The sequence below is a fragment of the Falco cherrug genome, chromosome 8 (genome assembly GCF_023634085.1).
Source record: "Falco cherrug isolate bFalChe1 chromosome 8, bFalChe1.pri, whole genome shotgun sequence".
In the NCBI taxonomy this organism is placed as follows: Eukaryota; Metazoa; Chordata; class Aves; order Falconiformes; family Falconidae; genus Falco; species Falco cherrug.
This window is the reverse complement of record NC_073704.1, coordinates 18,319,302-18,347,267: the sequence shown is the minus strand read 5'-3', so window position 1 is coordinate 18,347,267 and position 27,966 is coordinate 18,319,302. Positions and strand designations below refer to the sequence as shown.

Genomic DNA, 27,966 nt, shown 5'->3' with positions numbered 1-27,966 from the left:
AACAAAAGTATGGGCAATACTTTTGCAATATATTTATTTTCATTTTTTAGACAACCTGAAATACCTGGACACACAGGCTTGTGTGATAGCTGATAGCTGCTTTTTGTATAGGAACGTTTTGAAGAAAATTTTTTCAAGTAGCATTGCATCTTTCTAATCCTGGAGTTTATTTGGGATATAGTTAACATCTCCATATAGTATACATAGAGGAATATAGGCCCACATGTAGTGCTTTGGTCTCCGCTTGTAAATACAAATTTTTGGCCAAGCACAGAAAAATCTAAATGCTTTTCTATTTGCTGTATCCCTGTTAGTATACGTCATTTACCTTGTAAAATTTACATAAAGAGTATACATACATTAACACCCATTGTTGTAATATTACAGTTTATATGCAAATGAGATAGATATAATTTCCAGGGAATTTTAAGTAGCTGAAGTAGTATATTCAAGAACAGCCCACGATGGTACTTTATGTAAGAGTAACAAAGAGTATAGAGAGCTTCTTATGTCACCTGCAATTTTAAATTTTATTGGTTTGCTATTTTTATATTAGACATCTTATTATTCCTGTTCTCACATTAAACTTTTTGTCAATTGTAATGTTTAGAGAAACATTCATTTTATTATTGGAATTTATGCTAAAATATTTTCATGCTCTTTTTAAAATTATAGGAAAACTGAAAGATCTGGCCATGTTTTCAGATAATGGACTATTAACATTTTGATGACGTTCCAATGTATCTGCATAACATTTTACATTATTTTATATTAGAATAATTATGAAGATAGAAACTTCATAGTGCCACCTACTGCTGAAAACAGACATTTTAAAAATATTGCTAGTTTGGGTACCTTCAAATAATGGGCAATGGAGGAAAATATCTGTTGGAATAAAATCTTTCAAACCTCTGAAAAATGTTGGAGACAAGTCTTGACTTGCCAAGTGAATTCCAGCCACAATGAATTTCTGAACTTTGAACCAGTGTCTATTTTGACTGAGATGGTAATGAGAAGTGACTCTGAGGATCTGGGATTTTGACTAGAAGTTTTTTCAATGTTATGTTTTTAATAAGAACTTTAATTTTAAAGCTTTTCCCTGTTATGTCACTAGAAAAACACTGATGAAATGATTCTGTGAAACAAAACTCACTTTTCACTCAGTGATAAGGAGACATGTATTTTACAGAAAGCTCTGCACGAGGTGTAAACCAAGGACCCTGGAATCAGCTTCACATGTGGCACAGACTCTGCTCCGTTCTTACATCAGCAAGTCATAAGATGGATCCCTGCTTGGTTGTTGGCATAAGATGGTATGTTCTCAGCCACAGTGGTTGGAATTCATCTTCCCCAACCCTCAGCAGCTAAAAGTTAGGTGAGGTTAACATACAGTCTGAAGTACAGCAGCTGGTTCTTTCTTCACTTCACGGAGAAGACCCTGTCTCTGGTGCTAGTGAAATAGAAACCATATGCCTACAACCTTTTCCCACATCCCAGATACTAAATATGGATTATGAACTCATTTCCAGGAACCATGGAAATACAAGAAGAGGCAGGACTTTGTACATGAGTATGAATTCTTCCTGAGGAGAGTTCAACTTCAGATTTGGCTCCAAGGAATCAGGAATGGTTTGACTTCTGCTGGTACGTGTCTCATCCTGTAGAATAAACTGACATTGAAATGCTTTGAATGCGTGATTGTCAGAGTTTCTGTCTCGTTATGCCTTGATGACTTAACCTTATAAATTAATTTGCTTTCAAGTTGAACAATTCTTGAGAACAATGCATTTAAAATAGACAAAAGAGCTTGTAAGGACAACTTAGCCACTTTGTGGCAGTATTTTAGAAGCTTTTGGAGGCACTTTGCACAATCCCCCTTTTCATTCACAGAGATGAAGGACTGCTGTCATGACAGTATCACTCTGCAGCCCTTCATTTTGCAATAGCAGCCTAATCTACTCAACAGATAACAATTTTCAGAAGAGCTTTTTGTACTGTACAGATGCTTATGTACAGGCAATTCTGGGTGCACATTTTACCAACGTTAAAAATGAAGAATTCACCTCCTATTAAGTTAGTTTGATAAAAGAACAAGATAAAGAACATTTCTTAGTTGTTGAGCTTATTGTGTCTGTCATGCAGTGAAAATTCATGCTGACTTTTTGGTCAATAAATGTTTTAAAAAAAATTATTTACTGAACTAGATTTGCCTGGGATAGAGTTAATTTTCTTCAAGTAGTTAGTATAGTGCTATGTATTGGATTTGCAATGAAAACTTTTAATGACAGAGGGATGTTTTAACTATCGCTGCGCAGTGCTTGCACAGTGTCAAGGCCTTCTCTGTTTCTCAGGCTGCCCTGCCAGCGAGCAGGCTTGGAGGGGCACTAGAAGTTGGGAGAGGACACAGCTGGGACAGCTGAGCCCAAGTGACCAAAGGGATGTTCCATACCATATGGCATCATGCTCAGTATATAAAACTGGGGAAGAAGAAGAAAGGGGGGGGCTTTCAGAGTTAAGGTGTTTCTCTTCCCAAGTAACCATTACGTGTAATGGAGCCCTGCTTCCCTGGTGCTGGCTGAACACCTGCTGATGGGAAGTAGTGCATGAATTCCTTGCTTTGCTTTGCTTGCATGTGCAGCTTTTGTCATTATCTCAACCCACAGGTTTTCTCACTTTTACCCTTCTGATTCTCTTCCCCACCCACTGGGGAAAAGTGAGCACGTGCCTGCGTGGGGCTTAGCTGCCCACTGGGGATAAACCACAATAGTCCTTTTTGGTGCCCAACATGGGGCTCAAAGGGTTCGAGGTAATGACAGAGTTGATTGGAGTTTGCTAGACTGAATTTATAGCTGTTATAGCTGTTTAGCTATCAATTGGCAAGGTCCTGTGCTTGCCATGGGGCTTACTTGCCTTGGTGTATGTTAGACTCTAGTGTTCGTTAGCGGCTACTTTTTGCTCTTGCTGTTTGCTGTAGGGCTTATCATCTTACCCAGCTACGCCTGGGAGCATTTTGATAACAGCAATGGCACGTGCCTGGGCTGGCTGATGGCCAGGGTATCGCTGCTGTTCTTGTGCTACTGTGCTGGACTGGCTGGAGCTCCAGTGTCAATCAGTCGAAAGAACTTGACCTGCGGGCAAGTCCATGCCGGAGCAGGACATTCCCAAGTGTCTGTGGCTGTGGATAAGTCCATGTCAGAGCAGAAGGGTCTGTGGCTGCGGATATGCCCACACCACAGCAGGTATGCCCGTGAAAGGATTGCAGCCCAAAGCTAAGTGCACTGGAGAAGGCACACCTTGAAGTATCTGTGGCCATGGATAAGTCCACAACACAGCCGAAGGAACTGTGGCCCACGGATAAGGCTGCACTGGAGGAGGTACACCTCCAAACAACTGTGGCTGTGGCCAGGCCACATCAAGTATTACCCCTGAAGAGACTGTGGCCCATGAGTAAGTCCGTGGTGGAGCAGGTCCACCTCTAAGGGACTGAGGTCTGTGGATAAGTCCGTGCTAATGCAGAAGCAAGGGGAGGAGTACACTGTGGTGTCCAAAGCAACCAGAGGCGGAGATTTTAATGCATATACCTTTAAATTGTTGTAACCTATGATTCAAGTTGCATGTTATAGGATTACAATAGCAGGAACCACTACCAGTGGAGGACAAGGTTTACAATACCACACCACCTCTCCTGTCCTGAGTGACCACCGTAACAGATAGAACCCAAGGCATGGACTAATGAACGCAATGGACATTTCGCGGACATTTTACAGAGCTGGTCCATAGACTTAGGGGATGATACCTGTGTATATATATCAAAGGATGGGAAGGGGGAAAGGGACTAATGAGGATCTATTGGACAGTGTGGGACCTAATGACGTAAATGGTATGGAATAAGGTGTGGAGATTGTAATGGTCTTGGCTGGGATAGAGTTAGTTTTCTTCATAATAGCTTGTATGGTTATATGTCTTGGATTTGGTTATATGTCTTGGAACAAATGTTCGTGATTCCCAGTATGATACAGGGGACACCTGCACCATGACAGAGGAGGAAGGATAAGCACTCTCAGCATTGGCTAAGTAATAATTTTGCTCATAGATGCACGAGTTACAAGTCACACATTACGAGTTAATGAATTGCAAGTTACGAATTAAGGGAACTTGTGAGTTAGAAACCTTGTGATTTAAGTGATGAATTAATGAATTCACATGCTAGACTAGCCTGTACAAAGGGGATTGAACCCTTGTTTGTTGTGTTTGTTTTCTTTCCTAATGAGCTCATAAAATAAAGTTTAATTTTCTGAGTACATTGTCCTGTAAATTTGAGAGATCCAAACAGACCGTCACACAGAGTGAGTAGTTTGTGGCCGTCTTCCCTATTACTTGTCCAAATACTTTAAAAACTGCTTCTTTCCAGTAGAGCAAACAGGTAGTGACTAGAGGCGCTCCTCTGAAAGAAGCAGGGGAAATCCTTCACAGTGTTCAAGTTCTGTGTTGGTTGACTACCCCACATTCTTGTTTCCCTTTAAGGGCATTGCCAAAGACCTCTGATGCTGGCTCCTCTTCCCAGGGCAGTTATAATCCATCCGGTCCTTCCTTCTTGTCTCACTCTCTATGGACTATGGACTTTCAGCGTTAATGTGTGTCAGCCTAAATAATTAAAAGCAATGCACACTGTGTCCCAGAAAACTAGAAATGTTGAAAAGGTGCTTCTTCCTTCTCAAAGAAAGGCAGGAAAATGAATAAGCTATTTGGTGATACCATGTACAACAGAATAGCATCATAAAAACGAAATTATTTAAAGTAATATTCAAATCGTGCAGTCATCATTGATTTAGTTTCCAATTATACAGAGGTAATTGTATTAATGAACTGCCTCATTCAGTGTGGTGAGAAAACAATTGAAAGTTTTAATGTCCTGGCATCTGCAGATAATGAATGATCTGATCTGTGCTCCTAACTCAACTAGAATCCTAATGCTTGTTTTGCCCAGGGCATAATACAATTTCACTGTGTCTAATGAAAGACACTTCTATGACCTTCTGGAGCCAAGACAATTCTGAAATAGTTCTAGAATAGAATAATCATTCTAGAATTACATATTGAAATAAGCTAAAATAGATGAAGAAACTTACTCCAGAATTAATGTTCCTATATATATAGCAATTTACAATCCAAGTTAAATTCCGTGAATAGAAACAGTTGCAACCTGCACTGCACTGAATATACTGGGAATAGTTTTACAAGACTTAGTTTTGTGACTTTAGCTGCTGACGCCAGACTAACTATAAATAAACATATTACAGAGTCCAAAGTGCATCATGTGCTTTGGAGTCAGAAACCCATGCCTGATATGCTGTTGAACTCCCAACTGTCCTGCAAATGTTGGAATACATTTATGCCATAGGTAAGCTGGCCCAGCCTCTGCCTGTCTATCCTTCCCTTTAAATTCTCAAGTGTTCCCAGAAGCTCAGAGAACCTAGAAGTTTCTCAGATGCATACTATAATTGTTCATGGATTTTTTTTGTTGCCCCTTCCACACCCAAAAAAATGCAGGAAGTGTGAAAGCAAGAACAATACTGAGGTTTCTTTGACTTTCATTTTCTGACGCAAGAGGGAACACACACATCGGGTGGAGTATCTGTCCTATCAAAGTATTTTAGTATCCTGACAGTAACTATACAATTAGAATTAATAACTCAAATAGCGTTTAATTTATGATAAGTTCATAATATTTTCTAGGAAATGCGTTCCTTATCCTCTAACTCATCATTCTGTACATCCTCTGCTGTAACAAAAGTGTTCACTAAATAAGGAAATGCCAAGTTATTTCCTGTTCCTTTCTTGCCTTTTCTCTTTTTTAGAGATTTTCCTCCTGACAGTCACATGACAGGAATACAGTATGTTGTTTACTCCTTCAGCCTCTTGTCATGCCCCATATATTCTGCTAACCCAGCAAGCAGTCCTTACTTACCATGTTTAAAATCTAAGCAACCTGCTGACTCTGTTCATACTGTTCTGCCAGTTGCACAGGGTGCTCTGCTTCTCCTCCACAGGGCTGTTATGCAGGCAGACTGTTAGCTATCAGTAACCATCAGTGCTGAGCCTGTCCTGATGTATCTGGTGGGGTGCTAACTTCCAGATGTGCTCAGGGTTGTGAAGACAAGGCATAGGCAGGAGGGCAGATGCCAGCGCTGCATAGGAACGCTCATGCAGCCTCTGCTAGCTGGGCGGCAGAGGTAATACCTTGAACAAGTTGCACAAACTAGCTTCCAGTGTCGATGTGTCCTCTCTGCCTTAGCATTAAGGCAACAGTCAGAAATGCAGAAACCCCGGAGTCACAATATGTCTGTTGATATTTTTCCTGGTTCTTCTATTTTTTCTTTGTAGCTTAACTTGCATCTCTTTCTCCTCTCCTGAATACGTCATTATGTACATTGTATTACCACCCATCAGCCTCACTCCTCATCTCCATTAGTGTGCTATAGGGAGAGGGTAACACGTAGGCCCAGGGATGGATGAAGACTGTGTTTGAACAGGAAGCAATATCAAGCAATCAGTGTGATTTTCAGCGCTACACTGGACAGTATGCCTACTTTTTATTTAATTAAGTGGTAGAAACAGGGAGGTTTGTCTCTGAAAGTGAGTTTCTGAGGAAACAAAAAGTAAGCTTGATTCTCAGAATATAAATGCAACCCTCATGTTTATGCACTCTTTTGGGATCTGCTACTAATTTGGTGGCTGCTCAGCAGCAGTAGCTAACAAAGCAGTGTTGGGATCTCTGGCAGCCTATGATCTGCTGACCCTTTTTTTTCCTACTTTGTATTTCTAAGTACTGTCTTCCAGAAGAATCGTCCCTTATGGGTTCCCCTTAATCACCCTTAAAGGTTTGAACAAGTTAAACATATACATGTATTTCCAAACAAATCTGGTCTCTAGCCATTGATTGTTTTTCTGGATTTTTTCAGAACTCTTTCTTATTTATATTTTGATTTTTGATAAAGCTGTGTATAGAACTGAGTATTTTAGGCCAAATTCACAAAGAAAATGACTTAACCTGGTGCTGTTACAGCTTTTCATGTGGAGTCCAAAATTACATTGCTCTTTTGCCTTGCCATATTCCCTGCATACTTGCATCTAGTTGCCTGGGCAGAAGAAGGAGGGTTTACCATCATTCTCTTTTCCAGTTCATGCTTTTCAGACTATTTCTTCCACTGGAAAATTATTGGGATTATTTTTACACTGTTTATCAATTTGCCTCATTCTAGATCAAAACTACTACTTTTTGAGCGTACCATTTTTTACACCCCATCTGTAATTCGCTCTTCATTAGTATTGGCAGCTTTTTGCGATGTACAACCGTAAATGTCAGCAGCATGCTGAAGTTTATTTTCCTCATGAAAATATTAACAAAAAAATCAGCCCTCACACCCACATCCATCATACCCCAAACATCTCACAGTTCAATGTATAGTATGTCTTTGTAACACTGTATTGAGGCTCCCAGTATATACTGGGGTTGCCAGCGTACTGTAAGCTGCCTTGTTTGAGAGGGAGAAGCCTATGTGGGAGCTGGAGCAGCAGTTTGGAGGCAGCTGGCAGGAGGAGGCAGCTGGGCTGTAAGCAGCCTGAGAGCTTCCCAGGGAAATAGCTTGCTGCTGGCAGGGTGTCAGCAGTAGCAGCAGGAGGACATAAGGAGGCAGGAGACAACAAAACTGAGTATGTGGCTGGCAGAAGACTGGTGTCAAATGGTCTCAACAAAGCCCACCCCACCTGATCTATATAACCCTCATTTGAGATTCAGCTGCAGGGCTGATAACTTTGCCACTGTTAAGAGTTAATTGTGCTTAAGGCTGTTGCACTATTTGTTCTGAGAAAGACATAAAGCAGTTGCATTACTTCTGCAGGCCCTGTGTGTTGCATGAGGACAGCCTGGTACTAGAGCTTGCAAGGCCTCCTGCCTCTGACCCCTCCAGCACTTGGAACCAAGCTGGGGGAGCCCCAGCTGGGATGGGCATCCTCGCTTGCCATCAGGGGACGTGCTCCACAACCAACTCACAGCTTTCCTAGCAAAGCCAGCTTGAATTCATTTTTCAAGTAAGATTTTTATAGAATATGATTTGAAACCTTAAAAAAACCCTCTACTACATTACATCTTCTGCCTTCTCTTCAGCCATTCCTTTTATAAATCAGTCCGAAGAGATCACTCAAGTTCGCACAGCAAGATTTTTTTAGTAAGACCATACCATGTGTTGATTGTGGCTCTAGAACCTTCTAGACACTGGGAAATTGCTGTGCACTGTTCTTAGTATAATGCATGAGGAACCAAAGTGATGTTTAAGACAGACTTATGCCAGGTACCACGCTTTTTTCTTGTGAAAACTGGTTAATATTAATGTTTGGTTAATAAATGTTCCTCAGTTTCCCACATCCATTGTGATAATTTATGCTGTAATTACAGTAACTGTGTCACATGAATTCCAGAAACTATAGCAGAATGCAGCTAGTATCCCGTGGCCCCTGCAGCAAATGTAAATGATTCCCTGCATTCACTTACAGTTTCTGAACACTTATGTCTTGCTTAGGCAAGCTGACAACAAACACCAGACAGAAAAAGCAGGCCTGGAGTAGCACATGTGCTATAATTTGTGATGTTCAGGAGCTCTGCGAGCCTTTTTATGTTATTATCCAAACTTAACAAAAATGAGAACTTTTCAGAATATGATTTTTACTGCAGTTCATGCATGCAATTTTTTTCTCTGCTAATACAGACAGTAAGTTGGCTATATTAGTTGGCTAGCTTTTCAACAGGCTAAATTCCTGGGACTCTGCCTGACTTCCTTGGAAAATTTGAAGCTGTTTTTAAGGAGGTTCTGTGAGAAAATACAGCACAGTGAATTTTACTAACTTTGGCCAGCTTATAAGGAAAAGGCTTGCAGCTACCCTCAGGCATGAACTTAATTACATGAAAAGTAAGAAATACAAAATAAATCATATGCTTTAATTCTAAATTACATTATTTGATGTAATAAGAACTTCCATACCAGATCAAATCTAAATTAGTTGTCTGCCAATAGTAATTCCCAGATGTCTCTGAGGAAATTGCCCTATTCTTCAACCTCCTTTCCCCCCTCCACAAGTATAATGGATAATTATGTAACCAGCTGACTATAGGGGAAGTTATTTTCTAACCTCAGGCTGGTGGCTGATTTATGCCCCGAACTGTGAACATTTATATCCATTATGAATTTTTATCAGGTCCAATCTAATTCCCCACACAAATGTATGAATATGTATGTATAACCTTTTACTGAATCCTGTTAAGCACTTGCCCTCAATGATACCATTGGCCAGCATGTTTTGCAGGCGTATTACTTTTGCCAATTTTAAATATATCACCTTTTATTTTCATTATTACAATCAGTGTTTACTTGGGAAATGTATCGGTGATAGCAATAACCCCCAATATCCTTTTCCTCAGTTGCTTCCTGCCCTGAACATCTCCGAAGCCCCAGCTGGAGCCAGGGTGCCTGTGCTGGACCAGAAGGTAGCAATCTCCAGCCTGCTGACATTTCCCACTCCATCCGCTCATAGACCAGACCTTGCCTTATGCCCTATGGGTTGATTAAAGGCAGAGGGATGATGCTTGCTGTCAATGAAAAAGTTAAGTGTCTCTAGGACTGCTATCATTCTGCTGTACCATGACTTCCTGAATTTGCAAGTGTCATTACAATCTGATGTCAAGAAAAGGGTTTATTTTGGGGAGAAGTTACTGGTTTGGACTATGGGGAAGAAATTAATTTTGACTTGTGTTGGGTCAGGTCAATGAGGTGTTTTTGTGAAATACTGGGAAGGGAGGGCTTAATCTTGGGGTGGGCTATTACAGCTACATTTTATTGTGGGAGGAGGGCAGATTACCTTTGATTATGGGGAAATTGGTTATACCTGGTTAAAGAAGGTTGGATTAGGAATGATTCTGAATAGAAAAGTAAGAACTACTTTACCTAAAGAAGGAATTACACTGTATGTTTATGTGGGTTGACGACTGTCATTAAAAAGTGCTTGGGTTTTGACTAGAAGCAAAAGATGGGACAGACTGTAGGGAAGGCCATGCAGAAGAAGCAAGAAAAGACAATGTTTTCCTTTCCCCTCTCAAAGCTGGACACTGGTTGTTTCTGGATTCATAGAGATTTGAAAGGTAGGCAGTTCCCTGGGTTGCCAAAAGGAAGTGTCACCCTTGCAAATCAAACCTTGATTAGCTTCATTAGCACCCCTAATAAAAAGAAGGTCATGATACCAACTTCAATAGTTTATCTATGAAAAATCTTGAGTCTGTGAATCCTTATAACACACTCTCAATGAGGAAACATTATCGGGCTGAAAAAGTCCATTTACAGAGAACAGAGATATATGCAAAGCCAACAGAGAGTGGAGTGGTTACAACAGACAGCAGAAGTCAAGTGGCAATGACTGCAGAGAACATCGGTGATCAGGGCTCGTGTAGGGAGTCTGTGGACTTTGCCACAACGTTTCAGTTTTGGTGTAAGTTCTTTAATTTGGGAGTGCTGAGACATGGTCTCTTGTTGGTTCACTTAATTATATAATGAACAGCTGTGAAGTTTTTATTTGGATTAAAATTTCCCTGGAACTGAAGGTAATTTAGATCTGAGGTTTTGGCTTTGGTCCCTTCCCAGCTTGTACTCAATATAAATTACTGCCCTAGAACCATGACATGTTCAATTTATCCTCCATTTTAGATGGCTGAAAAGTGCATGTATAATTCTGTGCATGCCACACTTTCTGTAACCTACTGTGACAAATAGACCAAATGACTGAAACTGCTAGGTAAGACACTTTATTTTAGTCATGAACCCACACCCAGCCTTAGTTTAAATACCAGGCAAAAATGACATTTGAATTATTTGATTTGAATCAATGCCAAATTCAATCTTATGCAAACTCAGAGAGAGAAAAAAGTCTTGGACTAGACCCAGTGATTTATGTGTGGGAACATAAGGCAATAACAAGCAGCAATCGATTCAATTGTAATGACAGGAGTGAACCACCATGAAAAATCTGACAACTTTTCATTGGAGCTACTGTGACTGAGATTGGGAACAGGGCAGCATTTTTACACATGGGTAATGACTACAAGAAAAGTAGACTTGGGGACCAACATTCCCAGTTCCACCTTCTATCAAAAATGTTGGTTAAGCTCTGTATGCCATGCTCCACTCACACTGCTGTGAGGTTCTCCAGTGCTCAGTACAATGGAGGATGACAAATATACCCATATTCTGGAGAGAAAAACAGAAATATCACACCTGTCTGAGAGAAGAATATGTATTTTCATGTTCTAATTCCAAATAACTATGTTAATTTAGGATATATTAACAGCCAGAAATTACAAACTTTGGTGTTGAGTTTTGACCTTCTGGCTCAGTCTGACTTGCCCATTAGTGCCATGAGTTCAGGTGCAGGGAGGCAACGTCACCTGAATATTCCCCAGGGAGAAAGCAGGACTGCCTAGAATTTTGTCAGTGTTACACATCCCACAGGGATAATTTTTCCAGGATTATTTTATACTCTGAAATATTACTGTTTTCCTTAGAGCTTTTTTTACTATGTAGCAAGCCTTTCTGTTAAGGCTGTGGTTGCATAAACAAATGCTATGAGTTCAGCTCAGAAAGGCAGCCAAGACAATGTTTTAGCTACACCTGCTCAGTCCAGTACTCAACCCAACGCAAGAAAAGCATGGCCTATAAAGTTTGTTACTGCAGTTCTCTTTGCCCACTGGTACCCAGAGGGACTCTGAGCTTTCTCTAAAGTCATGCACAGAAAGGTCTGACTCCTTGTAGCTCTTGAAGCAGTTTTATCCCCAGTCAGAAACCTATCCTCTAATTCAATGCCTCTTAGTGGATTTTTTTTCTCTGAATTGTCATGCCAGTTGTCTGCTTTGTTGTTTTTTTCATAGAAAGGCACCTGTTCAATTTTAGATACTGTTCAGCACGTTCCACTTCAGTAGTCTGCACTACTCCTCTGAGAGCCCCGAGCTTTTCACATATTTCAGGCTGCCAGCTCTCTTATGTGCTTTTCCCCAGCAGCCAATTTTGCTCTGAAGCTCTTAGGACTAAGCCAACTTCCATTCCTTCATAAAGGGATACCCTCTTGTTATTGCAATTGAGGAGTTCCATAAGAGGCTTTTAATGTCTCCAAAGTGTTGTTATGTACAATAAAATCTTGAGTTAAGCTTTACCTAACACTTGTTCATGCAATATTCATTTATTGGCAAGTTGCATTAGTTTCTGCTGTTGACAAATACTTTTAGGTTTATTTCTAATACTACAAGTACACAATCAGATTATCAGAGGACTGAATATGGTATTATACGCTCTATTTGAGTAGCAGGGGCAACTTGAAACCTGAAATCACTACAATGTACACTGCCATCTTGTGTTCTGAAGTTCTAAATAATATAAAAATGCACAAGATACAAAGAGCTTTTCACAAAATAGGAGTTGGCTATATAAGTGGAATATGCAAGGTTATCAAAAGATGTTTACTGTCATTTCCTTTTCTTTCTTGTAAAATGTTAAATAGTCCTTAAAATAGCAAGTCCTACTGGTAACTCTGAATTCATCTGTTCTAAGGACTGATTCCTTTTAATTAGTGATTTGTGAGTAAGCCAGTAAAAAAACAAGATTACAGAGAAAATTTTGCTATAGCCAAGCTATTCTCTTTTTTCAGCAATAAGGTCCAATATGGACTCTAAGGAATAGCTCAGTGGCAAGGCATCCTCTGAGCTGGTGTGGTGTCGCCAGGGAAGTTGTATGCCAAATGCTTCTCTTCTGTAAAAAGGGGTTATGATAGAAAAAAGGGAAGACTTGTCTTTTCAGCTGGAACATTCCCTTTGGAACAACTGTAGTCCCAACATAACCAGATCGCCCCTGAGGCTGTTGAGTATGCACCAAAGTACTGGTCACTTGGTTGAAAAAGGACCTAAAGTGAAATTTACTTACAAATTGACGAAAGCGAATCTAACGTCTCTACCCTGTGGTATTCATTCAAAACTGGATTCAAAACACAAAACCAATGACACATCTTCATGAATTAAATAAGCCCTGCATGCTCTTCCTCTAAAAATGATCAGTCCTTCATAATGTGCTAACCAAAGCAGGGGGGTTGTACATGCATACTTCCAATTGCTTTCACTGTATAACAGTATTTATCTCTGCCTTTTTATTATGTTTTTATTAGTTCCAGCTTCTTTCTTTAGTTGTTTACTATTGCAAACACGTAGGAGCACTCTTAAACAAAGCTTTGAACAATGGCTCTATAAAACCCAAAGGATTTATTCCATGCAGCTGCTGTTGCCTGAAACAAGCATAAGCAAGATAGGGAAAAGAGTGCCAAAAATCAAATACTAAGCTTAGAGACACCTGAGGCAGGGCAGGAAGTATTAAAAGCATATCAAGGTAACAGATGCCAAGCTAGAAGGGCGGAACAGAAGAGAACATTAGCAGGGGAGAGGCATGCACTTGGCCTTACTTGTTCAGAAGTTCCCCACAGGTTGGTTGCTTTCCATGTCAGAAACCTTTCAATCCACCTGTTTGGCATTTCTTAGCCCATTTGCACATACCTTTGTAAGTGCAAATTTTGTATTATTTGCCACCTCTGAAAGGCAAACATTTGTGGTGCCCATTATTGACTGGTGCAGGCAGTGCTTCTGTCTCCTGAGGTTACTTTTTATGGCTTACATGCGTAATGTACCACAGCAGAGTTTAAACAACCTCCCTCTCTTATGAAATGAGCAGTTAGAATGATTCAAAAGAGCTTTTCCTCCTGTAACAATACTTTTATAATACTTTACTGCTTATTAAACTTGTCTTCAAAAGGCAACATGTATGTTGTGGTCTGGTCACATAACCTCCTGTTTCAGTAAGAGGCAAACATTAAAATTGTTTGCACATAACATTGCAGTCAGTGTTTAAATAATGCAGAAAGCTTATTGAAAAGGACGTCATTTCAAAACCTGGAATGCTTTGCTAAAATTGTTAATGCTATTTTATTTACTTTCTCTGCCTGTAAGATTCCTGCCAGTTTTCTTAGTTTTCTAGCACAGTCATACTTACTTAATTTATATCCTTTGCTGTGTTGCTGTCTGAGAGATTTTCAGACAGAAAAAGCTAATTGGCTACATATGAGGAATAATAAAACAGTAATTCAAAATGTGCTAGAAATTATATCAAATAAAGCAGGAAACTGTTTTATGTAATCTCTGTACCACAGTAATCTCTGATGGTGGGTACATACCTCCCTGGCAACTGAATAGTGCTGGCTGCAACAGTTACAGGAAAAGCAGAAGAGGGAAAGCTACTGCCAACAGCGCAGGTCTGGGAGGAGAACTGACATCTACTGTGTCCTCAGGTCCTGGAGATGTGGGTTGGCAAAGCCTGTGACTGGTCAGTCTAAGCCTCTTAAGCCCCCCATGCTCCAGCTTTTGAGTGTCTGCCAATGGCTGCCATATTGTGTTAGACTGCATAATATCCTAGCAATGGATGAAAGTTTGTTGTTTCCATTCCTAGTTTGTTTTCCATTAGCTAGTTCATTTTGTCATTGGGAGACCTTTACTGATGCTAGAAGATGCCTGTCCATTGGTCTTCCCACGCTAGTAACTACCTACTGTCTAAAAGCTAACAGTGGGAGACAAAACATCAGGGATCTTTCTAAGCACGAGTTGAACCTGTCCCCTCCAGATGAGTAACTGAACGATACAGTACCATGTCCAAGCCCCTGGGTTAATCCTGAATGTGAACTTTTGAGAAAATACTACCTCAAGTTTAGACTTGCACATTCCCATCTAGGAAGCCCCCCTGACTACCTAAAGTCACAGGCATTAGGCAGAACTGCAACCACCTGGTGGGTGCAGCTGGATCCAGCTAAACCTGCAGCGCTCTTGGAAACAGCAATGAACTTTCAGAGAAAAAACAAGAGGAATGGCAGATAGACTTTCACTAAAGAAAACTTCATATTGTCTCCTGTAATTAAGCTTAATATTTCTAAGCTTTCCCAGGGATGCAAATGCCTACTATTTCTGTTAGTGCAGCCTTTCGCATTCGCATGGTAGAAGTAAACAACCACACATCCCTGGAGTACATGCTACACTTCCCAGAGGCCTTGCATGTATTTTACTACTCAAGGAGAGTTGTCTGAAGAAAAGGGAGATCCACCACAGAGCACAAAATAATCAGGCCTTCAGTTTAAAGTTATGGTAGGTTTTTTGTTTATGTTTTAAGAAAGTTGCCTTTCCTTTAAAGTGTCCATCTGTGGGGCTATACAAGTTAGAGAGAAAACCTCTGCTTAGGTTTATTTCCTGTTACCAAGAGCAGTTGGCCATCTGCTGGGTAAAAGGAAAGCTGTGCTTTGGAAACCAAGGTCACAAATAGTACTCCCCCGTCCTTTGCCAATGACACGATTAAGCTGTGTCTGATCAGAAAATGTCTTGTTAACCCACCCTGCTCAGCTTATCAGATGTCCTTAGATCAGAATTTAGTATTGCACAATTCTAAATGGTTTTCACATAGAGATGCCATCTATGTAAGATTCTTGCTGTCCCCAGATTTGGTAGGACAAATGAAAAGTCACCAGATTTTGGGGTACAGCTTCAGCTTCTGTGTTCCAGCACAAGGCAGGATTGTCTGCCCTACGTGGAGACTCCAGGACCCACTGCCTCTCTGTCTAGCTTGTGCTGGGACTACCTGCAGGGATTTGCAGGGCTGAGGACACTGTATCAAAAGCTTGCTGCAGAGGCACTGATTCTGATCAGCTTGTCACAGTTCAGCACTTCAGAAGTCTGGGAGATGCTTGTGCACCGGGGCTGCTGACTCTGGAGTCTTACTCCAGCATTTAGTACATTTTAGAACCCTGGTGGCAACAGGTAAGAGGGAGTGAAAAATGAAGGGTTGACGGGAAAAAAAAAAACCAACCAATTGGAAAGCTTTTATGTTAAATCCAGTGAAAACATAACTGAAATCTCAAGCAAGATTGACAGGGCATAAGGATCAAGTCTGCCTGTTTTAACACAGCCAACAATGCTGTGCAAGTCAAATAAGATCTACAGAAGGCAGGAACACTTGGCAATTCTCGGACACATGGTACCAGGCAAAGAAATCTAAGGCAAATTATTTTTCCTTTTTAATTTTTTAATGGTATTGAGAAACTGATTAGAAGCTAAAATAAAATATATTTAGACATTAAAACACAAGTGTTTAGAAAATGCTTTGCTGATAAACAAATTCATGCTTCAGTTTACTAGAAAATAATTGTTTAAAAGCTTTCTGTAGAGGGAATGTGCTATGTCTCTGCATTCCTGCTCCAAGAGCAGAGCATTCTCCACTGAAGGTGCAAAAGCAGTGCTTTCTGCTCTGAGAGTTGGAGAGTTTGAATGATGTACTGAGCAGTAAATGAGGAATTTAAACATCTTATTGGAGGAAAAAGACAAACATGATCTGTAGCCATTTAAGGAAAAATTCAAACACAGAAGAAAAAACTCAAATTATGGACTGAAGAACAGGCATTTCAGCTCTGTCTTGCTTTTCTGTGTACCAGGAGTCTACCCTCTCCATTCCAGCTGAAATTTGTTATTTAAATATGGGTAAGGCAGTTTTAATGCCCTTGGCCCAAGCTGCTTTGTACCAGGGTAAGTACAACTACTGTCACAGCAAGACAATCGTCCTGATAAATGTCCCAATTTTCTAACTCTCCCTCTGCTGAATTTATTATCACAGTTTTATTCTTCCTTCAGTCACAAGGTTGTACTATTATCCTTAACTGCCCTCTTAAAACTAATCCATACATTGGCCAGGAGGGAGTGCTCTAGCAGGGGAGCCAACGCTATTATCCTAGGGTCTTGCTGTTCCAGCAAGCTTGGGAATGATTGCCCTGAGGTTTCTCACCAAGCTGCTTTCAGTTCACAAGAGCTTGAGGAATCACTCAGTACTTCTTTTTATGCCTAGTCATTAGGTATATTTACAGTAGTACTTTCTCCCTCAAAGTTTGGCACTGCTTTCTTTGCCCCCACTTTGTTTTACAACTGTTCCTTTGCCCCTACACTTCCAGTGCTGCCGTGCTGAGGAGCCGTGAACACAAGGACAGTTTGTTTTTTTACTTCTCAACACACAAAGAATCTTGTGTTAAAGAGAAAATAAATTCTGTTTTTCTCTCATTTGAAAATGCCTACCTTCTTCAGCAATATCATTGCATGTAATGGAGCAGTAAGCTGGTCCCCTATCAAACAAAGAAAGCAGTAGAGATTAATTATCTTACAAATATTTTGGAGAATCAAGCCGTTCACCCATTTGTGCTGCTCCATTTCCCATGTTTTCAGCTGAAAGAGCAGGCTGCTGTCTAAATTGATGGCATCCTTTTCAGCTGAGACCAGCTTAATCTATTTTGTGTTCTTCAAAAAAGGAGCTGCCTTTGTTATCCCTTGTATGCACCACATTTCTCTATTGAAACAAAGCACTGGTGAACAGCATTGGCTTGACAGTGCCTGAGACTGGAGCCCTCAGGTCTGGCAAGGCAGCAGCAGTAGGAGCATTTAAGGTGTCCTGCTGGTGTAAATTCCACACGACCAGCTGAAGCAATCTTTAATTTTATATACTTAACTAAAGTTCTATAATACGATAATCAAATATGCAGATGACTTCAAATCACATCATCATCGGAAACAAAATTTTAAAAATTAAAATCAACAAATAACTAGTAATTCCAAAAGTGAAAGGGAGATAGACTACCAGGCTGCCCGCTAGTGACTCTCACGATTCAGTCTGCTGTAGCAGTGCTTGCTTACTTATAGGTAATGATGCTTTTTAATGGGTCCTACCCATGACTGTCCACTCTACCCTTCTCCAGGAGGCTCTCGCTCTTATCACAGACAGTTTAGCTGCCTGTGCAGCAGCTGCTGAACTGCTCCGGTTTATAGTGTTCCACATTCAGATAAATTGCCACTCATTCCTCTTAATATACTGTGCTGTAATCTGCAAAATCCTGAAAATCATCCCTTTTTACTAGCACCTCTGATGTTAAAACTGTATTTTAAAAACTGCAACGGATTTGCATCTGAGCAGAAATGTTGCTTTTACTCATACAAATACTCTGTTCAGCTGTCTTTAGCTCCCTTGCCTAAATTATAGTTGAATCAACATTTGTTTCACAGAATGACAGAATTGGCTACATTTGTTCAAACTTCCTTCATTTACTAATTGATCTCATTATTATTACTTCAGCCTGTCTCCTCCTCCAGGTTTTTGTTTCTCAGATGAGGCAAAACTGAAGAGCTTAGATCCAGGTCCAAGAAAAGGAGAATGAAAATGAGGTGTGGGAGCTGCATGCTTCTGCCCCAAACAAAAAGCAAACAAATGGTATAGTACTGGCATAATGATAATTTATCTGAATATAAACCAAGAAATCACTCCCTTTCTGCTGTGGTTAGCCATGAGTGCAACACCACATGGTGGATGGTGCTCACCAGCCTGTGGTTAAGTTCCCTCTTCACAGCTCTGTGCCTCTGGTTTCTCTTTTGCTGACTACAGTTCCTCCTTGCCATTACTCCCTCGAGGAACTGCCAAGGTACGAAAGAAACATGGTACAAGGGCACAGACTATCTTGAGTTCATGGCATTGGCAGTCTCCCACTGAAGCTTTCTGTGGCACCAACACATAAAAAGCCATTCAGTTTGCCTCTGTATCTTGCCATGTAATTGCCTAGGGGGCTTGATCCCCTCTTGGCACAGCACATGAAGAGACCATTAAGTGCCTAATACCACAACCTGTTTCTGTCTACACTGCCTGACTTCTCTAATCTATTCTCATCATCTTTACATGTATTCTTGAATGTCTTCCTAAACTTGTGATCCTGAATTGTGTCTCTAAAAGTGAAGGCGAATTGTATTGGTCCCTTGTATGTATGTAGTACACACAGAGAAAGCACCTTCAATTTGTCAGAAGGCACCTCTGATTTGGCAACGCAGAGGAAAGCTGGGCCAAACTGGAAGGAATAATATAGCATTACAGGAAACTTTGGGGCAGCAGACTAAATAGGAAGTGAGTATCACTGAGGGCTGAACAAAGATACAAGTACAGTGGATTGGGAGAACAGGGGCTGTTTGGGGAAGAGTGCATGTAGCTTAGTGTATTAACTGCAATTTTGCTGCAGGATATCAGGACACAGCTTAACTCACACCCTTAGCAGACCTTAATGGCAGGGACAGTATTCACTCTTAGCTGTGTGTTCAAAGACTATGGATCTGAATTATAAAAGGATTATGGGCACCTGCATTTGTCAGAACAAATGCAGAGGCTTCAGAGTAGTTGTATTCCATCTACCATTTTCACAAAGCACCTATCATGTACTGGGAAGTTCAGATGTTGAATAAAATTCTCTCTTATTAGTTATAAAATCTTAACTTTCCTTTAACTTACCTTTACAGGACAATTGTAATATTGTGGGGGAGTTAATTATGGGGTAATATAGGATCATATGAGGATAATATAAGTATTATTGAGACAGAGTTAACAGTTTTAATCTAAGCTGTAGATGTTTCATTCTGCTTTGACATCCGAGTTCCCTCAAGATCATAGAATCAAACACTTCAGTGAAACACAACTCACATTTAAAGAGCGTCTTGCTCATTTTAAAGAGTCACATGATTATTTGTCAGCTTCCATTTGGGAACAGTTTTTGCATGGTCTATGCAAACACTCTGCCTGTTCCAAATACAGTGTTTATGCAATTACATTGCTTAATTGTGTGTCTGATGTTGCATACCTTGGTATTCCCTAGAGGATACTCAGGTAATTGTCTTAAAATGTAATAGACACTAGAAGAAATTGTTCCTTCTCATTAAACTCTGAGGAAGGATTTGCAACAGCTGATTTGTTTGTTAAACTGCCTTGCTATCTGACCTAGGAAAGGATTTTTTTGAGTTAGCCACAGTTAAGCGTTACAGCTTTAACTGAAATATGTCAAACATTTCTGCTAAGTTATCTGACAAGTGTCCATTTTCCAGCTGTAAAGAATTCTGTAATAAGATTCAGTCAAGAACTGCATAAATACGCTAGGCTTTTCATCAGCACCTTTTACTTATTTTAATTAAGTAAAAATCCAATAGACTTAAACTGCATTCAGGCACAATCATCCCTCTCTTTACCCTTGTATTTCTCCTCCTAAGATGCTATGTCTCACCCAGAAGTTGTAAAGCTCTTGTCATACCTACAATCTTCTCAAAAGGATACACAGGGACTGAGTTTCTAATTAAAACCCAAACAACATTCTCTTCCACAATACAGTTTATATGGTATATACCCCTCAGGAGTACAAAAATGGTTGTTAGATAACCAATAATATGTCAAGGGGCATAAGCAAGAGAAATAGAGAATTAAGCAAATGCCATTATTAGGTCATTTCTTCTTCCTCCTCTAAATTCTGATAAATTGTAACAGATTGAGAAAATTTTAATGCAAGAATTTAAGTGCATCAAACTACATACTTAGAATGGATTATTTAACAAAATGCTATAATACAATCTAGCTTCCAGTATCTCCCTGGAGGATTAGACGTACATAATGATCCTAACAGTATCCTGAGTTGATCTCACCCTCCGTATGCATTAGAGCACAAGGGACAGGAGAGTGCCAGGATATAGGATTATCAGGAAAAATTGTTGAACCTGATTAGTGTTTACTACATCCAGCTTCTCCTGCCTCAATTCCCCATGGAACACTTCTCTACTGTCGGCTGGCTATTAAAGCAATATATTTTGGGAAAATATAGAAGGGTATCTTTCCTGTCCAGACATACATAACCATCCAAATGAGGACAGTATCATAATTATATGAATTAAATGTCTCAAAAGTAAACTACCAACTATTCAGCAGAAATTCATAAACTGGGTGAGAAAGACAAAGCTCCTTTTCCAAAGGGGATTTTCAGAGTTGCAACACTTCCTGCCAGAGTCTTCCACAGAAGGGCATAAAGCTGGAATGAAAAAATGAGGTTCTGAAAGTAAATAAAGAGAACAGAGAATAGTTATGAGGTGAAGTCACCAAGACAAAATGCAGGTGTACAGGAGCTGCAACAGCCAGGAAAGTGTAGAGGCAAATAGCCTCTACACAACTCCCTTGTCAGGCTGGGCAGTTACATTTCACCTTAATTGACAGCTCTCTTAAAAAAGGGGAAGGAGAGAAGACCTTGGGGCAGTAAAAAAGTGTGCACACACTTGAGCTCCTTTGGGATACACACCTCGAAAGCTGACTGTCAAATTATGCTTGCTTTCACCAACAAAGCAGCAGGAAGCCATATGTGGTAACTATGGTTTTACTGAATTGCCTCAATAAATAAATATGAAAGCTTTTTCTCTTGATGGGCTTTTGACATACATTGCAGAAGAGTTGAAACTGGACAGGGCTGTAGATCTCTACGCAGAGTTTTCTAGGAAGCTTGCCTTTCTTCCCTTCAGTTATTCAGATGCAGCAGGACTGCCGTTACAGTAGAAAGAATCATGGAATCATAGAACAGTTTGGGTTGGAAGGGACCTTAAAGATCACCTAGTTCCAACCTCCCTGCCATAGGCAGGGACACCTTCCACTTGACCAACGTGCTCAAAGTCCCTTCCAACCTGGCCTTGAACGCTTCCAGGGATACGGCATACACAACTTCTCTGGGCAACCTGTCCCACTGTCTTGCCACCCTCACAGTAGAGAATTTCTTCCTATATCTAATTTAAATGTACCCTCTTTCAGTTTAAAGCCATTACTCCTTGTCCTATCACTCCATGCCCGTGTAGAAGGCCTCTCTCCAGCTTTCTTCTAGTTCCCCTTGAGGTACTGGAAGGCTGCAGTAAGGTCTCCCAAGAGCTATCTCGTCTCCAGGCTGAACACCACCAACTCTCTTGGCCTGTCTTCATAGGAGAGGGGCTGCAGCACTCTGATCATTTCCATGGCCCTACTGTCCTTCTTATGTTGGGGGCTCCAGAGCTGAATGCAGTACTCCAGGTGGGGTGTAATCAGAGCAGAGTAGAGGGGGAGAATCACCTCCCTCAACCTGCTGGCCATGCTTCTTTTGATGCAGCTCAGGATTCAGCTGGCTTTCTGGGCTGCAAGTGCACGTTGCCCAGTCATGTTGAGCTTATCCACCAACACCCCCAAGTCCTTCTCCTCAGGGCTGCTCTCACTCCATTCTCTGCCCAGCCTGTATTTGTGCTTGGGATTGGCCCTACCCATGTGCAGCATCTTGTATTTGGCCTTGTTGAACTTCATGGGGTTTGCACAGGCCCACCTCTCAAGCCTGTCAAGGTCCCTCTGGATGGCACCCCTTCCCTCCAGTGTGATTGCCACAGCACACAGCTTGGTGTCATTGGCAAAATTGCTGAGGGTGCACTCAATCCCAGCGTCCATGTTGCCGACAAAGGATTAAACAGTGCTGGTCCCAATACTGACCTCTCAGGAACACCACTTGTCACTGGTCTCCACTTGGACATGGAGCCATTGACCAGAAGTCTTTGAGTGCAACCATCCAGCCAATTCCTTATCCACTGAGCGATCCACCCATCAAATCCACGTCTCTCCAGTTTAGAGGCAAGGATGTTGTGAAGGACACTGTCAAGTGCTTTCTACAAGTCCAGGTAGATCATGTCAATTGCTCTTCCCCCATCCACCAATGCTATAATCCTGTCATAGAAGGCCACCGAATTTGTCACGCATAATTTTCCCTTAGTGAAGCCATGTTGGCTGTCACCAATCACCTCCTTATTTCCTGTGTGCCTTAGCACAGTTTCCAGGAGTATCTGTCCATGATCTTGCTGGACACAGAGGTGAGACTGACTGGCCTGTTGTTTGGGTCTTTCTGTTTTCCCTTTTTAAAAATGAGGTTTACTTTTTCCCTTTTCCAGTCAGTGGGAACTTCACTGGACTGGCATGACTTCTCAAATATGATGGATAGTGGCTTAGCCACTTCATCTGCCAGCTCCCTGGATGGGGCCCATGGATGCATCTCAGCAGATCCCACAGACTTATGCATCTTCTGGTTCTTTAGATTGTCTCAAGCTTGATCTTCCTATAGTGGTCGGTTCTTCATTCTCCCAGTCCCTGCCTTTGACTTCTGTGACTTGGGTGGTGTGGCTGGAGCACTTGCCAGTGAAGACTGAGGCAAAAGAGTTGTTGAGTACCTCAGCCTTCTCTATGTCTTGGGTAACCAGGTCTCCTGTTTCCTTCCGGAGAGGGCCCATGTTTTCCCTAGTCTCCCTTTTATCACTGATGTACCTTGATGAAGGTGAAATGAACTGACTGGGAATCTGCGAAGCATGCACATTGATAAACATATCTGCCACTATTGCTACCAGTGACAGAGTTTAACTGGTTTTACTACTAGAAGTAGTCGGAAGAAACAAATAGAAATGCATCATTCAGTTTGCAAAGGCCAGACTTGAACTGATCGATGCACAGCTCATCCATGCATACAACTAGCAATTTAGCAAGTATTTTCCTTTCATGCAAAATGTGATATATAGAAAAGTCATATCTGGAGTTATTACTAGTACATAGATAATAATAATAATGTATTACTAATAACTCTGGCTTGGGAGACCAGTGGAAGGCTTAGAGAAGTCACAGCAGTTTCACAGAAGTGTCGATATGCATTTTAAAATATATTATGGACAAGGGTTTAGCACCTGCTTCCCAGTGATCAGCTCTTGTTCAGATACAGACTTACTTCTAAGCTCTAGCATTACTAAGCTGTTCAGATCATCCTGTTGACTGAAAGCTGAAATAGCTGATTATCTTTGATACTTTCTCTCTTTACCAGGAGAGAGTTGACCATGTACAAAAACATTTGTATTTTTTACATGTTTAAAGAGAGAACATGCTGCCCACTAATCCTTTCCATATAAACAATGTCAGCTTCTAGCTGGAGATCACTAGATCCAAGGTTTCACTCATGACCCATGCTATGCAGGCTTTTATGACCTTTTCCCTAATTTCAGTTCCTCCTACCCTTGTGTAACCTTTCCAAATCCAGGCTGATCCTGGCCAATGGCTTGAGGCCCTGCAGGCCTCTCCCTAGCTGTAAGCTCCAAGCCCTGGGCTCTTCTCGTTCTGTGGCACTGGACCTGCAAGCTGAGCCTTATATTGCAGTAAACTGGCAGTGGATGGATGGATGTGGTGCCTTTCCCTCAGGGTTTCTGATGACTCTCTGAAAATGGCACAAAGACTAAATAAGTCTTAGATAAATAGGCTCCTTTCAGGAAAACTTCTCGGCCCGTTCAAATATCAACAAAACTCCACCCAGAGCATGAATTACTTGGTGTTGAATGACATGTTCATAATGGATGTAAGCCTTTTTTTTTTTTTTTTTTTTCCCCTCTGGTGAAAAAAATGACTAATCCAGAGGTGATATCAAGGGCTTATGCCCTTTTCCTCCGTTTATTGCCTCATCAGCTTCTTGTGAGCCCATGATTCAGCTCTGGATGTCCCACACCCATCCTGTACCTAGGGTGGCCAAAACCCCACCTCTTCTGTAGGTGGTGGCTTTTTATACAGCAGTACAGAGCAAAAAGGTGTCCTAATATATTACTGTCAATCACATCTAAATAGTAGTTGCACTGCAGAAAGCAAGAACATCTAAATCACACCTTATTTAAGTAGGTGTTTCCTTCTGTTTTTACCCTGCAAGTAGTGCCATGAAATGAAGACTCCTGAAAAAAAGTTTCTAATTCCTCATCTTTCTATAACACAAAGGATTCTTTACTTTCGTTTTCTCATTGGCTACTATTATGATAATGTTCTTCTGTTGCCCCCAGAAGCAGTGAGGTTAATTAAGAATTATCTCACAACTCAAAGCTGTGCTGCTTTAAAAGTGAAAAATAAGTAAAAAGTCCCACAACCTTTCCCTGCTATTTAGTCAGTAAAGGAACAGCACAGGCAGGTACTACAGCACTGGCAATTCCTGCTATTTTCAGCTGGGACCAGGAACTTTCTTAGGTTTCAGTAAAGCTTTTTCGAAATTTGTCAAAATTCTTTTTACAGTTTAAGTTGCATATAGTAGTCTACCTTCTCTTCTGGATGTGTGTACAGTTGCTATTTCAGCAGCTTGTAAGCTGCTGGAGCTTGTGGGGCTGGATGTGTTTTCCATCAGTTTTCCATGTTACCTACATTTCAGGGGCTCTCATGTTACATTAGGTGATTTTCAAGAACCTGTTGAAGAACTTCACTCAAGGCAAGAAAATTTATCGGAAAAGTCCTTTGTTTTCACAGCTTGTGTATGGCCTAGCTATACCTTTGCTCTGTGTAAGACAAGGGCTCTCACTGGTTTCCAAACCATACCACCATGCCTCTGCCACCCCCAGTTAAATCTCCAGCCTCACACATGCTTGCAAATTAATTGGGAACTTTTCTGAGAATTAAGTTCTGAGGTGGTGAGAAATACTGCTTATTGGATACTAGTTGAATTCAATTTTTTTACTGGGAACCTCTATGATTAGGACCAAACAAATGAGCAATAGGCTCATTATTATTCTTTACAAGTGTCTGTGATACAAAGAAACATTCTAGGCAAATCTGAAGCCTACTACAATGAATCTAGTATCTCTCTGCAAGTGTTCAGCAATGTGGAAAGATTTAGATAACTGTGACTTAAAGTCCCTGCAGCTATATCCAGAACTTCTGTAAACAATGTGAATGGAAACTCAGTCAAGAGACCCGTGTTTGTTCCCTACAGACTGCCTCCACAGCAGCAGACAGTTAAATGTGGGTATGCATGAGTTCATCCAGAAACTAGTATACAAATTATTCACAGGGGGGAAATTTAACTCCATAACCAAACTATCAAACTGCTGGAACAGCTGTTTATGTTGCAGTAATACCAGAAACCTAACCTAAAGCTGAGACCCCACTGCAACTAGTGCAATTCCTGCCCCAGGAAAATTACAGACTATTTTCTAGTCAAAGTACACAAAGGGTATAAAATAAATTAACAACACTGAGAATAAAAGCAAAACAAATAGTAATAATACCTGGGTGGCTTTTATGTACTGCTTTTCATTGGTAGGTCTTATAGGGGTTGATCCTATATCGACACACAGTTCTTAGTCTATTTACCTTCAAATCAGTCTCTCTAGGGAGATACTGTTATTCCTGGTTTATATATGGGAGCTATGACTCAAAGAGGCACCAATATTGCATGTGAAGTAGGGAACTGAACCAGAGTCTTACCGCTTGTGCACTACATACTGCTCCCTGGAGAACTTTTGGCTAGATGCTGCTCCCTGGAGAACTTTCTGCTAGTTGCTTAGCTAATGGAAAGGAATCATGTTGAAGTATCATGGGAGAAATTGGTCCCTGAAAGAGATTCAAAAGAGGGGAAAGTAAAAGTTTTATGAATTTCATGTGATTTTATTTCATATACATCACAAGCATGGATAGAAGTATATAAGGCAGGAATGAACAAATAAAGCAACAATGACAGGCAAAATGTCATTACAAATGTATTAGTATTCACATAGATATTACTGGCTCAAGACTTCCAAAAAACTGGTCAGTGCCATCCAACTGCAAAAGCCAATCATGAAAGTAGGTCTTGTGTGACAACTGAGTAGGCTTCAACAGTGTGAGGTATTTCAAGTCACAGGAAAAAAGTTGGAATTAACCTGAACAGGTCATCTAGCCCATCACTTTTTCCTGAGCAGAACTGCTTGTAATGGTATCATCTCTGATAGACGTATGATGTCTGTTCTTAATACTGTCTAATGAAGGTGACTTCGTTCTCTACTGAGGCAGATGACAACAGTTTTTCATTTTCACTGCTATTAGAAAGTGGTCTAATGGTAATTCTGAAGTTCTGTCTTTCAGTTTGAGATGATTACTTCTCACCAATATAGTCAGGACGTGAAGGGCAGGTTGATTGCTCCCTTTTTCACTTCATAGCAGTCTTTTACATATTTGAAGACTGACAACCTATCTTCCTTAGTCTTCTTTAAGGGAGTCAGTTTGTTCAGCCTTTTTTTGTTCTCGGATGAAAAAATCCCTCTTCTCATCTGTTCTACTTTAAAATCTTTCCAGTTTCCACATCTTTTCTGAGTGGAAATTCAAAGCTGACCAAAGCGCTCCAGTGCATGAAGGTAAATTCCTAGTAGCGGACAGCACCTGGGGCTGGTGTCACATCTGTATCTCCTCTTAAATCCCAGCTCTTCTTCCTCTGCAAAGTGGTGCTACAGGGTGAATTCCAGCTGTTCTCACAGGGCACAGCTGCCTCAGCTACAGAAGGGGATGTATTCCCACCAGTCAGCGTTCATTTCGTGGTGTGGGTTTACTGGGGGGCGCAGATCATCAGAGGCCTCTGTATGGGGGAAGAACTGCCAGAGGCACTTGGCTCTGCAGCTCTCCACTCACCAGGTACTTGCGTTCCTGTCAACAATACTGTAACTCCTGTAGGATTATCTGTCACCTCACCAACCTATTTCTTAAGTAACCCACCTATGTTATTGACGTTAATTAGCATTTCATCATTAACTTAGGCAATCCTCATCTTTAACGAACACGTACCTCTCTGTTCTCTCAAGGCTGCTTATAGAGATCTACAGGGGCTATAATTATAGTACAAGAGGTGAGAAACCGCCAATAAAGCCTCCTTTCTCTCATGTTTCGCCACGTAAGCCCCGAGCTGCCTGGGCTGGCGGCTGCTGTGGCGGGCTGCGCACCTGCTCACGGACACAGGCCTCGCCTTCGAAGGCCTTTCCCTGAGGCAGAGAAAACCGCGCGGGGTCGGGCCACAGCCCCGGGCAGGCCGCCCTGCCCCGGCTGCACTCCTGGCCCAGCTCCCGGCGGATCGGGCCGGGGCCGCCTGACGGGGCCGCCGGCAGCACCGCTGCCGCGGGGCGGGGCGGGGCGGGGCGGGGCGGGGCGGGGCGGGCGGCGCTGC

General features: G+C 41.3%; 1 protein-coding gene and 1 long non-coding RNA gene across 8 annotated transcripts in view; one reads left to right on the top strand and one right to left on the bottom strand.

The window, feature by feature from the left end:
- Positions 1 to 148: 148 nt before the first annotated feature.
- LOC114016848 (uncharacterized) lies at positions 149 to 27,917 on the bottom strand. Of its 4 annotated transcripts, none has more exons than XR_008733437.1 (3): positions 27,591 to 27,917; positions 26,262 to 26,387; positions 149 to 1,670 (listed from the first exon to the last, which is right to left on the bottom strand). It is a non-coding gene; the product is annotated as an uncharacterized LOC114016848 (long non-coding RNA). The 4 variants fall into 4 exon arrangements; XR_008733439.1 differs by having other exon boundaries at positions 149 to 1,658; positions 27,591 to 27,913; XR_008733438.1 differs by having other exon boundaries at positions 27,746 to 27,913.
- Positions 1,534 to 27,966, top strand: part of AGPS (alkylglycerone phosphate synthase) — an 82,922-nt gene continuing 56,489 nt past the window's right edge. Inside the window, exons 1-3 of one of the 4 annotated variants that reach the window (XM_027810655.2) lie at positions 1,534 to 1,644; positions 7,902 to 8,091; positions 9,476 to 9,657. In XM_027810655.2, coding sequence (XP_027666456.1) covers positions 9,650 to 9,657 — 8 coding nt within the window. In that variant the 5' untranslated portion in view covers positions 1,534 to 1,644; positions 7,902 to 8,091; positions 9,476 to 9,649. Of the gene's footprint in view, positions 1,645 to 3,063; positions 3,448 to 5,300; positions 5,402 to 7,901; positions 8,092 to 9,475; positions 9,658 to 27,966 lie in introns of those variants that run through there. The other 3 variants (XM_027810657.2, XM_027810658.2, XM_055717673.1) reach the window with 3 other exon arrangements.